General features: G+C 45.8%; 1 protein-coding gene across 2 annotated transcripts in view; it reads left to right on the forward strand.

Moving 5' to 3' along the window:
* LOC135394113 (cell adhesion molecule Dscam2-like) overlaps positions 1 to 18727 on the forward strand; it is a 311175-nt gene that overhangs the window by 260123 nt on the left and 32325 nt on the right. For both annotated transcript variants that reach the window (XM_064624628.1, XM_064624629.1), the window contains exons 15-17: positions 4697 to 4828; positions 17029 to 17196; positions 17794 to 17864. In XM_064624628.1, coding sequence (XP_064480698.1) covers positions 4697 to 4828; positions 17029 to 17196; positions 17794 to 17864 — 371 coding nt within the window. The remainder of the gene's footprint in view (positions 1 to 4696; positions 4829 to 17028; positions 17197 to 17793; positions 17865 to 18727) is intronic.

Consider the following 18727-nt stretch of genomic DNA (forward strand, 5'->3'; position numbering starts at 1 on the left):
TGCGTGTTTGAACCTATGGAGCGCTGCGACTAGTTGTGGCTGCTACGCTTTTCTTAGGCCATTTAAAAAAATATAAAAATCCATAACAAATGGATGCACACACTTAGCATTATGCGGTCCTAATATTTTTGAATATGGTCATTACCACCATTTGTGAATAACATACGGGGCGTTTTCTTTCTTTTTTTTTTAGTCTTTACATAATTTTTTAGAAGAAAAAGCGGCATAGATATCGTTTGAGTTATACCGCCAGGCGGATAGCCTCCCGAAGAGAGTATGTATAACTACGAATTATGCATACCTAAAATGACTAATGGATAATTAATGACTAAACTAAAATGGCTAATTACCTAAAATTTATTAATTAACTCTTTAATGAAGGAAATACCTTTGGCGAAAACGAGATAACATAGTGGGAGACAATCCTCGTTGAAAGCCATCTATCTAAAAATTGTGAAACGAGTGCATACCGTGAAATATCCATCGCCGAATTTTGCTCTGCAACTCAGCCGAAACCAAAAGAGCACAGTGTATGACTTTTTCCCTCTGTAGCTCTACGCAGCACGAACGAATGCCATTCAGTGTGAATGTCATTCACTGGAAATGGCATTCAATCTCCCGCATGACAGAAGTATAATACGTCAGGTATATTTCGCGACTAATGGAGGGTTACGTCGTCGTTCAGAGATGTTCGTACAGCGTGCTGCGTACTGCGACCAAACACAAACACATTCATGCATAACGCATTTTCGTTTGATTCGTGCTCTAGACTGGCAGCAACGATAAGACGGTGGTGGTAATAATGATCATGATTGAACTGCTTGCCGTTGTCGGCGACGCCGGCCACAACGTCACGACTATCGCAGGGAGGGGGGGGGGGATAAGGTGATAGCACAGTGTCCATCAGCCAATGAAACAGTGTTTAATTTAAGTTTATCTGGAACTGTACTACTTTCTCTTCTTCAACCCTCATTATTTATGTTATGTTAACAGGACGAAAAGCCTACAATTAATCACCTAAATACAAAGGGCAACGCTTCACCACAATACCGCCCACCGACAACACGTTCGCCATAACCTTCAAACAACAAGATCGCTCCAAAATAACGCCGTCATACGCGTCAAGCATTCTCCACAATAAATCTCCAGCACAATGCATTTTCCTTACACCATCCGTAACGCAGCATGCTACCGAAAACTTAGTCCAACATTAAGCTCAGGCCCCACGCGCCTGAGCATACCACATTTTTACACCGAAGACAAAGACAGCCATCAGTCACGCCGTTCATTCGCATGCAACCCCTTCATACCCTGCGAAACATTCTTCCCTGCAACAAAAGACTGACTCCGAAGAGAAAAACTGGTGCTTCCAGTCCCGCCTCTTTCACGTTAGATGCCCAGAGTACAACGTTCTTCGGGACACCGACTAGGAAACGGAAGAGAGGAACCGGGTGGTGGGGCTGCCATAGGGCGTCGTGCCGTGTCGAAGATTCTCTTATTTCTCATGATAGGGTTTATATTTTTTTGATTCAGTGTTAGCGCCGCGAAGCAACTGAGGCAAGAGCGGCGTGCAGACGAGGAGACAGGGAGAGGAGTAAGGGGTGGGAAACGAGGGATATGTTAGTGTGGGTCCTGGGCCGACTTCAAGGGGAAATGTCTGGAAACACTGCCGGAAAGCGCAGGACCACCTCACACAGCAGGTGCTGAACTCCCTCGGCCATGCCGCTGCTGACAGGGTTTGTTGTTTAATGTGGTGAAGTATTTATTTATTTATTTATTCATTCATTTATTTATTTCGCACCAACGACCCCTTTCTAGGGGGTATTACGACACATGTTGCATGTAAATGTTCATTTATTGTCATCTATTTGTCGTATTTTCTTCATGTTTTTCATCAAAAGATAATTCAGCAAGATTTGTTTACTCCGGACGATTATATAGTAGTATGATTATTAAGTTACTTCTTCAATCCTATCTGCTTATTAATTTCAGAGGACGGCAGTCCCCTCGCATTCTTGTAACTCTACACTGTGCCCGTACACCGCTTCGAGGCCTGCGAATGTCTATGATTAATGCCAGCAGTTCTGCAAAGGCCAACGAATGTCCTCTGTACAAATCTGCATCTAAATTGAACGTTAAATTTGTATACGTGCGGATTCCTCGCCCGAAATATTGGCAGTATGTCGTGACAAGATGACTGATTGGCCCCCGAATTCGGCAACAACGAAGGATTTAATTTAACGCTTTAAAACTTTGACTCGCAAATGGCATGAGTTGAACGCACATTTATGAACGCAGGTAAAAAGAAAATATCGCAGAAATATGGAGGACTGTTTGCTACTCTCTTAAAAATGAGGGGGGGGGGGGGTCGAGGTAGCTTGCCGTTGTTGGCCGCACTCAAGTGTGCATCGTCACGACTATAGCCAAAAAAAAAAAAAGAACTTCACCGCATAGCACGCTCATAGCCAACCGTCATCTCGAATGATATCGTTATCTGCCCTGATTTGTTGAAAACGGGAGGCGTACGCTTTTTTGAGACAATTATGAACAGCATAAGTGTCACAAAAAAGGAGTACGCCTCCGGTTATCAACAAATCAGGGCAGATAACGATATCATTCGAGATGACAGTTGGTTAGGAGCGTGCTATGCGGTGAAGTTCATTTCTAAGCGTGTAACGTGAACCAGAGTACGACTGTTGCTTTCGTCGCTCTTCTTTTTGTCGCTTTGAAGCGCTTCGTCTTGCATGATCCATACGTTGTAAAATCAGTAGAAAGAATTAAGAATGAAATATGCAGCAAAATATACAACAAAGAAGAGGGAGAATGAAGCGGAAACTTGCTACATATCTTGCTGTATCATCAGTTTTTGTCAACCGATGTAGTGGAGGTCCCGCATCAAACTCGTTACTCACTAAAATTGTTTTGAGATGCTTCACTCTTTGTAGATGGGTAGAAATCCAGCGAACCGGTAGAGATGTAGGAAGGGAGTTGCCTCAGGACAGAAGCCGCCGATATTTCGAACAGAGACTGTTCTTCTTCTGGGCACCGTCCTCATCATTGGCATGGTATTTAAAGGGTTAGGTGTGACGTGTTTAAAGGTTCATGCGAATTGTGGGTCAACAGCCCGGAGGGAAGAAAGGTTCCGTACGGGTTTCTACGGCCGGAGTGAATGGCTGCTTTGTTAGAGTGTGGAGGGGGTTATGTGGCCGTAGAAACCCGTACGGAACCTTTCTTCCCTCCGGGCTGTTGACCCACAATTCGCATGAACCTTTAAACACGTCACACCTAACCCTTTAAATACCATGCCAATGATGAGGACGGTGCCCAGAAGAAGAACAATCTCTGTTCGAAATATCGGCGGCTTCTGTCCTGAGGCAACTCCCTTCCTTCACTCTTTGTAGTTTTTTGTCGTTTCAATACCTCCTACTGCTGGCTTGAACTATATCTCTTCAACACTTGATTTCTAAAATCAGGTTGAAGCTTCCGGGACTAAACTATACCAAAGGCATAATGGTCATCACATCAGATGTTTCACCACTTGAGTTGCCCATCTTACGTGCTCGATATGAAATGAATTGTATTTTAATGAAATTGATTAACTAGACACACGTAAACACGACAGGTGAGATGTACCCTTTAGTCACACGCCACCGATTCAATATAAAAAGCGTTACACATGCGTAATATCTGCCGACAACTGTAGTTCAATTCAGGAAGTCAACTAGCGGCAACTGTCCCCCTGCAGAATCCCTAGTGGTGTGTTCTCATGGGGCTACGCAGTAAAAAGAAAGACGCACACCAAGTGTCACAAGAAATCACGATATCATGACCATAGACATGTTCGTATTGAAATGCAGCACTTTGCAGAAACTGCCCCGTTGTATCCCACCATAGACGCGTTTAAGAAAACAGAACACGTAAGAGCAGACACAGAAAAGGGAACATATACAGCGTCTCGAACAAGCTAGATTCACTAAATAAGCTTCGCTTCAGAGTATCATCACTGAGCTCCAAGAGCGAGCATGCGCCATCTTGTTTCCGAGCAACGGTAGACATGCGCACGCGCACTTTAGCGCACGATGCCATCTATCGTACGCGAATGAAATGTTCCTTTCTCTTGCAAGCAGCTCATCAAGGTTGAAGGCCCTGAGCTCATCTTGACATCCTCGGGACGCTCTGGTGGACAATACATGGATTATTGCACAACAATCATACACGCTTCTGTATTCCACAGTGAGCATTATATGTTAGCCGTCTTCGATCCTCAACTGTGGACGGTACCGGTGTGGTGCGGAAACAAGGTGGCGCTCCTGCTCTGCCTTGGACCTCAGTGTCGATACTCTTAAGCGAAGCTTATTTAGTGATTCTAGAACAAACTAGAGTCCGGTGACTCTAGAACAAACTGGTGATTGCCAGGAAGGGAGTTGCCTCAGGACAGAAGCCGCCGATATTTCGAACAGAGACTGTTCTTCTTCTGACTGTTCTTCCCAGAAGAACAGTCTCTGTTCGAAATATCGGCGGCTTCTGTCCTGAGGCAACTCCCTTCCTACATTCTACCGGTTCGATGGATTTCTACCCATCTATGGTGATTGCCAAGGACTTCACAAATGACCGTGATTGTAATTCACGTTAGTTGGACTCGGGATTTACCGTAAAAAAATCGAAGGCTAATAATTGCATACTTTCCCCGTCGCAGAGCCACCCGATGCCCCGAGCAGCCTGACGGTTACCAACTACACCAGCCGCTCCGCAACCATCCAATGGCAAGCACCGTACAACGGGAACAGCCAGATCAGCAGATACGTCCTACAACATAAACTTCAGAAAGGTAGGTAAGACTTTTCCCCATCGAAGCATTCGATTCTATCGATTGGCGAGACGGGGCGTCACGAGACTCTCCCAAACCCTCCGAGCGTGCACTCTACAAGATTTTCTACTAAGGACACCGCGTGGCCCCTTTCTCCACACGCGTGGCTTCAAAGGCGGGGAAAAGTTCTCTCGACGAAGGTAAACAGGGAAGTTGTGCGGGAACTCGGTATTCTGGGGTGCGTTCTACGCATTTATGATAATTGGAGGAGCTGGAAAGGACAAAGCTGAGGGAAGGGGCTACGCATGCCGGAAAGACGGCCAGCGGTTTTGTATCTCACGGAACGTCGTAGTAGGGCCGCGTAGAAAGAGGCGCTGTAATTAGATTCGTGCAGGTAAACCAGAAAGCATCAGGTTGGGAACTCAACATACTTCGATCGGAAGTCTATTTTTCTAATACGCTCAGCATCAGACACTCGATCAAACCACAATAAATACTTGTGATCAGGATAAGTGGGGAATCTAATTTGTGGCACACGACCTCAGGTTACACAGGCGCACTGGTCACTATAAGATACGAAATGATAAGCTGAAGGAATGGTTGACGAATAATGATATAACTGGAAATATGGTAGTCGTCGAAAAAGCCAGACAGCGGCAGGGATCGAACCACACATCTCTCGATTGCCAGTTAAGCTACGCAGAAACCTGCTTTCCCACACCTTACCAAGGGGGCCTCATTCATCTAACGGGACACTCTCTTCACATTATACCGGCTTCGGTGGCTCAGTCGGTAGCGTGTTCGCCTTCTGATCGCGGGTTCGAACCCGACCGAGGGCGCCAGCAACTTGGTAGCAGGGTACAAGTTGCTTAGACACGCCGTCTTCCGCGAGGGACGTTAATTACGGGGTTCCGTGTGATGAGCTTTCATCGCACGTTAAGGAACTCTCAGGTGGGCAAAAGCAATCCACAGACCGACCGCTGTGGCGTCGCTCATGATCTCAGTTGTCTCGCGACGTAAACCTCCAATTATCATCATCATCTTCACATTATGTCCTATATTTCTTCTCATACATACATACAAGTACGAGGCAGCGGAATCTGGTGAACACGATGGAAAGTCCGATAGGACAAGAGAGAACTGATGTTCTGAGGCTGGAACAACATAGAAGGGACAAATACAAACAAAGCCTCAAATTGCCTAAGAAATTAACGATGAATGCAGAAGATGGTAGAAAATGCAGAAGGTGATAGAATGCAGAAGATGGTAATGCAGAAGATGTGGGTTCGAGTCCTACAGCTGGCTAACCTTCTCAGCGACTTTCATCTTTCATCGTTAATTTCTTAGGCAATTTGAGGCTTTGTTTGTATTTGTCCTTTCTATGTTGTTCCAGCCTCAGAACATCAGTTCTCTCTTGTTCAACAGGTGCCGCTTGCGTCGATCCCGTCGTATGAATGCGTGTATGAGTGAGCAAAAATGTAAGAGTGAAAGGAGAATGAGTGAGAGTGAGTGTCTGGTTTGTCCCTTCAGATGACGCACCCCGAAAGTCGCTGGGGATGCGTGTTAGCTTAGCTCAATTGGTACAGCCCTGGACCGGTAATGCAGAAGATGTGGGTTCGAGTCCTACAGCTGGCTAACCTTCTCAGCGACTTTCACCGATAGGACGTTCTGAGCCTGAAACATGATATTTACGTCCTTGTCGTCGGTATGAACAGGAAGCCCTCATGGCCAGGTAATATCAGCGCACAAAGGCAGAAAGGTCACAACATGAGGCCAGCTCAATTACAGAGGATATACGAGGCCAGGGTCCCTTAGAAATTCCACGAAGAAAAGTAGTAGGTGATGGTGTTGCATGCTACCGGGACCTAGCACCGATGCGAACGTAAACTGCGCCTCAGTGATGTGATTCATCCCGTCTCGCAGCGGCTATTGGACCAAGAGACAGGTAGCAACAATATTATAATGGCAATTTTACGCCGCGAGACATGGCCATGAGCAACACCACAGTTCTCAGAACACGGTGCCCATCGAACGTCGACCGCGGACCACGACATGCCTGAGCCACTTGTACCCTGCCATCATGCTAGAGGCATCCTCGTCTTCGTTCAGTAAGCGGAAACATCGCAAAAAGCGAAGCTAGTATCCAGTGGAAAACAAATTTGGGGGAGCGATCATCATCCAATGTATGTGTGTGTGTGTGTGTGTGTGTCATGCGAGTTAAATGCCCAGCATTAGGCTATCTCTTTAGGACGTCTCGCGCCTAATTCACATACAGTTCAATTTACTTCATATTAGTTCAAATTTAATTCACAGTCAATTAACTTCAATTCATTGAAAATCTTTCAGTTTGCAAGTAATCAATTCAATCTTTAATTTTCCTTAATGCTAATTACTATTAATTAAAATGAGCTATCGCTACTACTAACTAATCATACACGACTATCACCTATTACACATGTCTTATACTCTGATAAGAGCTCTTCGAGGAGTCAAACGATGAAAGCAAAAAGGGAGCGAAGAGCCCGGCACTGATGCGCAGGGGAGCTCCATGGGCCAAGTACTTTGGACAGGCTGAATGGTCTGTGGTGGAGGAGAAGTTGACATCGAAGTACCCGGCGTTCGCACAGAACAGAACAGAACTCCGACCTGTCGTCGCTTCACTCTCACCATAATTCATACTCTCATATTAACCACTGTGAAGTGGAGTAGGGTCCTGTGGCTACCACGGGGAAACATCCCATGTCATCATCACCTCTTCATTTATTGTTGTTGTTGTTATACTCTGATATAGTACCTATATCTACTGTACAGGATACTTCTTTTTTATTCATTACAGAATTTCTTCTAAAAAAACCAACATAGCAAAATAGATGCTGTTTTTGCAGTTGATTTATATTATATGACCTGGCGAACATTCTTTCGAAGAAAGTACGTAACTAAAAGATCACTAATTAACTAAAATTCATTAATTAACTTTTTATTTAGGGGATTTCGCGCAAAAAGCGATGTAGCAGAACGAGAGATATTCCTCGTTGAAAGCCATTCCATGTTTAAACAGCACCTGTGTTGAAATATCCATCACTGAATTCCGCTATGCAGGTGAGCCGAAACACGAACTACGCAGTTTTCGAGCGCAGAAATGAAGCGACCTTCGCCTCCTCTGGGTGGGAGAGCGGTCTATCAGGCAAACAGATTAGCTCCTATTCGCTCCGAGATCGAACGGTGTCGGCGCGCTGCAGATAACGGAGAACTACTGCAGTGTGGACGCGTAGTCTGCTTTTACACGTTTATTCCGCGTTCAGTGCAGCAGGTGGAGCATTGGGGAACGGAACAGTTTCGTACCATCGTGGCACAAGTGATCTTCCGGTGAATATACACAAGAATTGCGGAAAAGAACCATCAACTCCGAACATCGGCCCAGGTGTTATCCACACTAGAATGGTGACAGTGTCCCACAAAGGTCGATCTCGCAGAGAATACACCAATCAGCTCCATCGCTACAAAGCACGTGGTCCTGTACACGTGGATTGCCTGTCGCTCGAAAAGCGCGTAGTTCCTGTTTCAGCTCAATTGGATGGTCACGATTTATTTGTTATTGTTGTTGTTCATTTCTATGGCGAAATTCAGATTTGTGGATATTTCAACGCACGTGCGCGTTTAAAGAGCGGGTTACATGGAGCGAATATGCGACGAACAGTCGGCGAACTTCGCCCGGCGGGGCCGGCGTGGCGCCGGCGTCAAAAATATGCCGCCGGCAGTCGACCTAATCAGGCCATAAAATTTCGCTCGGCGTCCGACGCTCCCGGAAGCGGCCAGCTGCAAGCGCCGGGGAAACAGCCAATTAGAGCTCAATACTGGTCAGGACTTCCGTCTTCTGCTCGCCGTACGTAGTCGTCATCGTCTTCGCGCTGTTCACCCGTTGTGCCAGGCCAAGCACCAGCAATGACATCAAAAGCGGCGCGTCTAGAATTTTCTATTGCCTGCCATATGGGATGCACCCCGAACTTCCTTTTCCTTTCCTCTTTTTTCGCAAGTTCTCTCCACTTCGTCAGCAATAGTTCGAGAAGGCGCCAGAGGACCCCCATATCAATCTGGGCAGCGGCTCTTTCTCCTACGACTTTCTCCCCGCGCAGTGTAGACGGACCACGCTCTACCTAAAGACTAAAAATTGTTTTTAATGAAGGTTATAACACTTTTATAGCGTAGTTTGATTATTAGAAAGCAGGAATAATAGTCTACAAAGCTTGCTTGTTCGTTTAATCTTTGACCACAACGTGTTTCTCTTGTCTGCACACACTGAGAACCCCGCAACGAACGCGCAGCGGCATCCGCTGCTTCTTCGCTCCATGTAACGCAGCCAGCGAACATTCCGCGTCGTGCTGCCGCACTTTGTCCTGCCCCGGGTGAAGTTCGTCGTATAAGTTCTTCGCATGTAATCCACCCTTAAGAGTTTTTTTAAACATGGAAAGGCTTTCAAGGAGGAATATCACCCGTTCAGTTATCTCTCTCTTTTTTGGGCGCGCGAAATCCCCTGATTAAAGAGTCCATTAATGAATTTTCGGTAATTAGTAATCTTGTAGTGACATACTTTCTTCGGGAGAACGTTCGCCTGGCCATATAACTCAACTGCGAAAACGGCACCTATTTTGGTCCGCTAGTTTTTTTTTTTTTTTTTTTTTTTGTATAAACATTATGCAACGAATAAAAAAAAACACCCCGTATATTTCCTCTTGTATACTGACACACTGCTAGGAACGCAGTCTTACATTAGAACAGACGGCGCCTTTTTTCGCACAATGAACTTTCTAGTGCTGAGGCATTAATACAGTGAACAGTGTCTTCTGTTCGAAATATCGGATGCTCTCACAGCCTGAGCAACAACAACAACAACAAATAAGTAATGACGATGTAGTGGGATGTTTCGCCGCTGAGGCGGCACCCTATCCCATTGCTTGAGGGAGAGAAGATGGTGAATGAAGAAGAATGGTGAATAGAGAAGAAGGTTCACGCTGGAGCCCTGTTGCTGCTAAGCTGAAGCTTCTATCTTTATCTACCGTATATATGTAACGAAAGAGACAGATACTGTTTCATACCTGAATCTGCCCATGTTCGTGGATAAATTCAATCGCACGAGTACCCACTCTTCATGCTGCGTTGCTGCAAAGGTTATACCAAAGAGGTACAGCTTTGGACAAAAAGTTTACGGAACACCGCGGTGAAGCTTTCCTCCATTGAAGTGACAACCTACCAGCAAAGAGGAGCGGACATATATACTGAGAGATGACTGAGACTGAGTAGCCTAGCCGGCCACCAGTTTCTTATTCGATCACTTCCTGATATCTAGCAGGGGTCCGCTCTTATGAAGAAATGCGACAGTGCCGTGTTCCGCGAACTTTCGTCTCAAGCTGTACCTGTCATCCAGCGTGTTATTTCTTAGCATTCATGTTGTCACTCGGAACTTCTAGCTCTCCTGTTTCTTTCTATTTATTATTCCTGTTTCTTTCCATCCTTTTTTTACATCTAGCTTAATGTTAATTTGCTAATTACAAAGTCTCGTCTCTTGACTGAGTTTAAATTGCAAACTGCTACACGGAGGACGTCATGCTTAGCTACCGTACTTTTTATAACCCAGCACGAAAACCTCGTATTAACAGCACACATATTACATTTCTTTTCAAAATTTCCCGTTTTTCACGTAGTAATTAGCCTTGCGACGACGTGACCCCGCAGTCGCTTTCTGCCGAGGGGTGGGTACTTCACCTTACGAGATACACAAGAGAAAAATATACTCGGAAGATACCATTACGTTGAGCTGCTCGTTCTGTTCACAACTCCTTCTCCTCACGTACTTCATAATCACCTCTGCAAGGACACCTTCCAATTACCATGGGATAATCATGGAACACCTTGCCCTGTCTCTGTAATCATAGGACGACGGCTGTCCTTGTGGAATTTGTTTCAACGACTTCCCCATTTTTGTTTTTTAAATTTTCGTGCAAATTGGTCGTCAGAGCTTCGTTGATTTACGTAGCGTACTTTCGCTCAGCATAGATATGAGACCGTATACGAGCATGTAACTCTATTAGCGAAATTTACTGAATACGACAGTTTATACGACATACTGTCGTATAGACTGTTATGTTAATAGTCTATATTTAGTCTATTAATATATTAATAGTCTATTGTTAAATTTATATTAGTAAATTTTATAGTTAGTCTATTAATATGATATATATAATTAGTCTATTATCATAGACTATTAACAGTGTCGTATTAACATTGACAGATGAACTAAATGTTGTAGCGCATACAGAAAGTGTCCTTTATTTTGTAAAGCTTCCCATCGTAACGGCACGTGCACATTTAGACGTTCAACAACAACTAACATTTCTCGATTCAAAAACTTAGCCGCGCCATTAGAACTCACATAATCGACATCATCACCGATACTTTTCAGTAGATGGAAACCCGTGTGCACCATATTATGGAGTAAATATAGACGTTCTCTCGCCTTTCGGAAAGGATCAATAACCCCGCCACCAACCAACAAACAAACCAACCACGTATAAACACATAAGTTCCTCACGGTATCAAACGCAAATACGCAACGCCTACGTTAGCACTTCTGTCGTAGGTGTAAACATAGCGATATATCTAGTTCCATCTGCCTGCTAAAACAAGTCGGCAAATGAAAGCAGGGGCTTTCCGAGCGTCTCCTCTGCGTATGCAGATATGGGCAAAACGCATTTATCCGTTTCTTCCTCCTAACAAAGAGAGTGCCACGTTATCATCACGCCGTATGATTAAGACTTTTTTTTTCTTTCTTCCCCGTGCTTTGAAGAACTGTTTCGCTGCCTCCGCGCTTTCGCCTAAGCGAAAGATACGGGGAAAATGTCGGCGCACGGCTCGAGCACGCTGGCTAAGAAAATGGAGTCTTTCCAGGTGAAGTGTGCGACGCACCTCAGCTGCGAACCATAGACAAAGCACATCGGGGACAGCTGATCGGTTTTGCAGACCGGCATAGTGAGGACGCACCTTTTAGAAGGTCGTCCGTTTCGTTTCCTGCTGCGGGAGTCGGCAATGCGGGTTATAGTTTTTTTTTTTAAGTCAGTGTTAGCGCCGCGAAGCAACTGTCGCTATGAGCGGCGTACGGGCGTGGACAGATGGAGAGAGGACAGTAGGAAGGAGTGGGGGACAGGGGGGTTAGTATGCGTCCTGGGTCGACTTCAGAAGGAACTGTGCCGACATACGTCTGGAAAGCCATCCGAAAACCCAGGGTAAACCTCAGACAGCACATCCGGTGGTAGGATTCGAACCCATCACCTCCCAATCTTCAGCACGACCCTGGCTACCACCAACTAGCGGGACACCTTAACCCGCTCGGCCATGCCACTGGTGCGCGTTATAGTGTTGGCGGCGACTGCCGTTCGCGATGATTGCGTTCCGTTAAACTTCAGAGCATGATGAAAAATGTGCAGAGTGAGGCTAGTATACGACGCATGTATGAATAGTCCCATTCACTTCTTTGGCATCTTGATAATGGCAATGATAATGCATCTTGGCCATGTGGCTCGGAATGTATTGCTTCGGTTGATGAATGACCAATGGCAAAAGGGAACTATCTCTGAGGGCTGGAAGGTATCGCGAGCAATACCTATTCTGAAGCCGGGGAAAGCACCAAGTCAAATAGACTCGTTTCGCCCAATAAGCTTGACAAGCTGCTTGTGCAAGATTATGGAACGTATTATCCTATCTCGGATTGAGTGGTATTTGGAATCGCGCAATCGTCTGCCGAAAGAGATGGCGGGGTTCCGAAGAGGAAGGTGTACAATGGATTGCGTGCTGGACCTAGTATCAACAGTTGAACAGGAGCGATTGGGTGGACGATTGACTGCAGCTGTGTTCCTTGACATCAAAAGGGCGTATGACACTGCAAGTCACCCTCATGTTCTGCATGGCCTCTATTCCCTCGGCATAAGGGGGCGAGCGCTGAGGTGGATTGCTAACTATTTAAGTGGCCGGGCGGTGTTCATGACCAGCACCGGGGATACACAGAAACACTCAGTGACCGACCGCAGGAGTGCCGCAGGGAGCAGTACTCAGTCCCATGCTTTTTAATGCCCTACTGGCGACACTCCCGTCCCTGTTACCACGAGGTGTACGTCTGAGTATGTATGGCGATGACTTATGTCTGTGGTCTTCCGGGAAACAGTGGACAGCGCTTCGTACACGTCTTCAGGAGGCACTAGACAAGGTTACCATCTTCTTGTCTCAACGGGGCATGGAGGTGTCGTTAGAAAAAACAGTAGTGATGCCGTTCACGAGGAAACGTTTACCGAACTTTCAGCTTCAAGTCAATGGTCAACAACTCCGAAGAGTAACACATCACAGGTTCCTTGGAGTCATCGTGGACAGATCTCTGTCCTGGTCAGCCGAAGTTCAACGCATAAAGGAGAAAGCTACATCCGTCGTTAATGTCATGCGCTACATCGCAGGCAGTCGATGGGGAGCGTCTCCGACGGCTATGCTCGGTCTGTATCATTCACTAATTCGTCAGATGTTGGCGTACTCCCTGCCACTTCTACAGAGCCTGTGTCCCACCTCAGAATCTATCCTCGAGAGTGTGGTTGCAAGGAGCCTAAAAGTGTGCTTGGGGGTTCATCGGTCAGCTTCTAACCAGCTCACAGTTGCAGAAGCGAAGGAACCTCCGGTACCAGCTCTAAGAGTTCAGGAATCACTTCGTCACTTCATCCGACTGTCAACGCGTCATCGTCGGCACCACCTTGTTGAAGCAATTAATAAGAGAGATAATTCCACTTTTCACCAGGCCATTCTGCCATACGGAGGCATCTTACAATCATATAAACGCATTCCAGCATCGCCTTTGCCATGGTGGGGTGTTGTGCCTCTCAGAGTCAATACAGAAGTTCCAGGCCTGTCGTCGAAGAAGTCCTCACCTCCTTCCATGCAGCGACAGCTGAGCTTGGAACTGATCCAACGTCTGGATGATCGCATGGTGGTATATGCGGATGGTTCCACAATATCTACAGGATCCGCCTGTGCCTTCGTTCTACCAGCGTCGAATACTGCGCGCAGTGGTCGACTATCGCATCGTACTTCATCGACGGCAGCAGAGCTACACGTTCTTCTTCTAGCCATAGAGCATATCTCGTGCGCGCCTTCTTAGGGAAAATGGGTGATTTTCTGTGATTCTAAAGCCGCTTTACAGACCGTTATGACACCGGGTACACACCACCTCTCAGCTCCTGTACTGAATGACATGCTAGTAGCGCACCAAAAAGCAGTGATCGCTGGTCATGACGTGATTTTCCGTTGGATACCTGGCCACTGTGGGATCACCGGACATGATGCGGCCGATCACAACGCCGGGAAAGCACATGGAAATAGTACATTCCGCAGTGTTTACTTCACGAAGGCGGACGCCAAGAGTGCCTTAAAATCTCTGAGCCATAAGCTGTCAAAAGATCAATGGTTTTGTGGCGAGGCTGGATCTTCCCTTCTGCACCGGGTTGACCCCGAACTAGCCCTGGTCCTCCCAACATCCATGCCACGGCAGCTTACGTCATTGTTTCACAGGCTCTGGCTCAATGTACCATAGTGTGCACGACTCCTGTACAGGCTTGGGAAGGCGGACTCTCTTAATTGTCCAGTCTGTGGCTCAGTCGAAGACGTCGAACATATTATAGTTATGTGCCCAAGATACTCTGAGTGTCGTGACAGACTTGTAGCCGCCTTAGGCCGGGTTGACAATCGACCCTTCGGAGTGCAGAAGGTGCTGGGCCTATGGCCATGGAGCACTCAACTGCCAGCTTTGCGAGCCGTTACACAGTTTTTAAGGGACACCAAGCTGTTAGACGGGCTATGACCCTGTCTGTGGCGTTCGTCGCCGCTTCGCGACATCTCCAGTAGGTGTGGGTGGACGTGTCTGGCATTCCTTTCCTTAGGTGATCTGGGGTAGCCGGCCCTCATGATGAGGGCTACAATCCCCATTTTTTTCTTTCAATCATCATCATCATCAACTTCTTTGGCTCAGCGTGTTATCAGTTTAAAAAAAGAAAACGTAAACCACACGGACGAGTAATTCTGTCGTACGAAATCAACGCTTAAAGGGACAGTCCCAACCAATTTAAAAACATGCTGTCAAATGTTTTTTTTTTTTTTTTTTTATAATGCTCAGAGTCACAGTGCTGAATATTCTGATTAAATTCGCAGGCAATAATTTAAGGCTGGTTTAGAGTCCGAAGGAGCGGGGCGTAACGATGCGCAGCGCACCGTCGCGCATCGCGAGCCGCCGACGGTGAGTTCATAGTTAGACGACACTCGGCGAAGCGCGGCGCGGCGGCAACGCGCGATACGTCAGCCGCCGTCAGGGGAGTAGAGCAACGCTCTATATCTACAAAGTAGTACAAACATAACTGTGCCAACGATGGGAACACGGATTGTCATTTGTCGGATTACAGCACGTGGGTACAGTTGCCAGATATGACTGCTTTCCCACTACAGAATGTGAAAATAGCCGGTAGTGTTTTCGTTGCGCTGCGCCGAATCGCGTCAGACTATGATCCCGGTAGGATGACGAAACGTGGCGTAGCGAACGCTAGCTGTCGGCGCGAAACGCGGGCGGCGATAGGCGAAGACTATGTCGTACTCTAAACCAGTCTTTATAACATAATTTATAGCCGGAGCTTTCGCTGCCATGCTGTCACTGTGAATACATTCCGGTTTCCCTTCTGCCTAACAATCAACGCAACCAAAGAATCAATGAACGCTTCCTCACGTTAGTATGAAGGTTACCGCTACAAAGCTAAACAACCCCTCTCGACAACCGATCCCATTGTCAAGCACGTGGGAAATCGCTTTCAACCGATACCATGTTTTCAGCACGCTGCCCGAGATGCTTGTCAATCGAAGCAGCAGCAAGTGCAGGTCCCGCCTAAACATGTGATTCTGTCTCTTACGGTTAGAGTTCATTGGAAGCGCTAAAAGATATGGGTGAACACTGAAGAGACGAAATACATAAAACGCTTGCGATAAAAAAAAACAAGAAGAAAAAGCACGGTTAACTGGATATTCCCACCCCAACGCCATTAAAGTATACATTAGAAAGCTCACTTACTGCGGTTAGAGCACACTGAGAAATACCGTCCTAAACCCTGTGAGGGCCTCGATATTCGTTCATATTTAAGCACACGCAAACACATTCACACCAACTAACAATATCCGAACTGTTGAAAGAAGATCACCATATTCACTCATAAAAACGTTCCAGACATGGTCCCTAGACATACTCGGGCCAACACACGGCACGCTACACACAACGAATGGCTGCAGTACGGCCCGGAGATAAGACTGATAAGAGCACGCACAGCAAAAGCAGCGTGAAAGCACGCTGTCATTCCCTCTAGCGGTGGACCCTGCATGCAGGTGCTGTTTCGCTGCCTGATCACGATGTTGTTGACTGCGAGATGCTCGTCTACGCTTATCAGAAGACCATCGTGACTTCACAAGCAGTTTAACAAAACGCACATTAATTAACCACGTTAAAGCAGAAAGTTGGGTTAACAGTGATCCGATTTCATTCTGTGTTACTGATAGAAAATTACGTCCTGCATAAATAAGTAGCGGTTTCCTTTAGCGAGCTTTCTCGTTATTTTCTGCTTACAACAAAAGTAACAGTGTTAAAAAAGAAAAAAAAAAGGACACCTACACGATGTTTTCACGAATAGAAGTGCTTTACAAATGTTTGTTCATTACTATTTAATCGAATGAGCTTATTAATTCGCTGATAAAATGTGAGTGCTCGAAAAAAAAATATATATAGCAAATAAACCCATATAGAAAACCGTCAGTACGCTTGCTGTTCTTCAGAAGCGTGGCCTCGTAAATATGAAAAGGAAGTTGTTACTATTTATATGTTAAGCAACAAGCGCCACTCCTCTTCGACTGCTGTTCCGCGCACTTTTATCTTCCTCTTTTCTCGTCGTTTTTTGTAACCTATCCTTGTTAGTCGACTTCCTAGCAGTACAATATATTTAACGTGCATCGATAGCGAATCTACCACATAATAAACGCACATTGGTGCCCTGGAGAAACCCGTACGATAAGAACTCCCCTGACATTTCCCGTTCAGCTATAAACGACACTAAACTACGTCGATTGCAGCGAATTATGTGTTAATGGTTCCCAATTGTGTGTTTCAGAGTCGTGGTCCGGACCTGTGTCGCAGATGGTTATTCCAGGAACCGACGTGACCGCTACTGTGCGTGGACTCCAACCAGTTACAAAATACGCACTGAGAATCGTTGCGGAAAACGCCCTGGGACCCGGGGCTCCGAGCAACGCCAGTCTAGTGACAACTATGGAAGAAGGTGAGAACATTGGCAGACTGTTCTTTATTCCGTAATCTATTAAATTCAAACTTGCCATTAAATCGCTCTATCGTAGTTAGGCCTGTTAAAACTAATTAAACAACTGGGAGCCCTCTCCGTTGGATATGTGCGCGAGGTCTTGCACGCAAAAAAAATACGTTGTTGGAGTTTAGTTTATTTTAATAATTGATAATTAATTAATTTAAATCCCACACCAAACCGTTGAATTTTGTAATTTCTCGAGCGAATTTCAAAAACGTTGAAATTTCCTGAGCATCAGCCACATAAACTATCGGAAACACGTAAAACAACTCTATGTAAAAAAATGAAACTAAAGAAATATTTTGCAGATCCAATAGCATGTGGTATTATGCTTCTCATGTTTTGCAAGCAGTGTAGAGACAAAGTATAATAATTACAAGAATTGGGGGTTTACGTCGCGAGACAACTGAGATCATGAGCGACGCCACAGCGGTCGGTCTAGAGACAAAGTACTGATGTGGTTTTCTGAGGGTACACTGAAATTAGGTATCCTGTGATTAATATTAATCCGTTAACTTACAAATTTTCCCCTCCCTCTCCTTCTCTCCTATATAGCGCCGACCGGAACTCCCTCTTCGGTTACTGTCCATACTACAGGCTCACAGTCACTCAAAGTATCCTGGCGGGTAACGTCTCTACGCTTTTCTTTTTTTCATCTAATCTAATGTAATATAACCTCATGGAAGGAATGTTATCGGTTTGCTTTCACACTGGTTAAATAATCAGCGTCTTCTGGTATGCAACTCCATACCAGTGTGAACAGCATGTTAGGCCATATGAGCACAGTGGATTACGAAAAGAAAATATTACGCGTATATACGTTTGAAGAAATCCGAATCACGGATATTAACACTACTTTGGAGCAGACCCGTTTTTCAGGCTTTCTCAAGTACAATAATTATTATTGCTTTACAGATTTAATGATTATTATTTGTATATATACAGTAATAATGGACCATTTGCATGCGAATGCACAGCGCATGCGCGGCTCTCGTTCTAGCTGAAAACAGCCGGAACCATACGCTAACCGTACTATATACCATTTTCCCATTCCTGGAATCCTTCCGTCAATGAGTGAGGCTACGCTTCCCCGGTCTCGGCACCAATAATGTAGGGAAATGATCCAGGAACGATAGCGAACAGCTTTAATGCAGAATGGCTGCACTACACTTACATTTCACCTTTTTTACATTTCACCTACATTTTACACTTATACCTCACATTTCAACAATACGTATCATCATCCATGCCAGACCTTGTGATCTCTGTACCCGGCATTGTGAATATCATTGAGAGTCTCAAATCAGCTGCTGCGCCAGGGCCCGATTTGATCAACCCTAAAGTGCTTAAAAGCACGAAGCTCATTCATTTTTTCACAATCTCTGTCTACCGGTACAGTACCTAAAGACTGGCGCTTGGCGAGGGTCATTCCTGTCTATAAAAGAGGTAGTCAGCAAGACCCCCTCAATTACCGTCCCATTTCCCTCAC

Source organism: Ornithodoros turicata, chromosome 5 (assembly GCF_037126465.1).
Source record: "Ornithodoros turicata isolate Travis chromosome 5, ASM3712646v1, whole genome shotgun sequence".
Classification (NCBI taxonomy): domain Eukaryota; kingdom Metazoa; phylum Arthropoda; class Arachnida; order Ixodida; family Argasidae; genus Ornithodoros; species Ornithodoros turicata.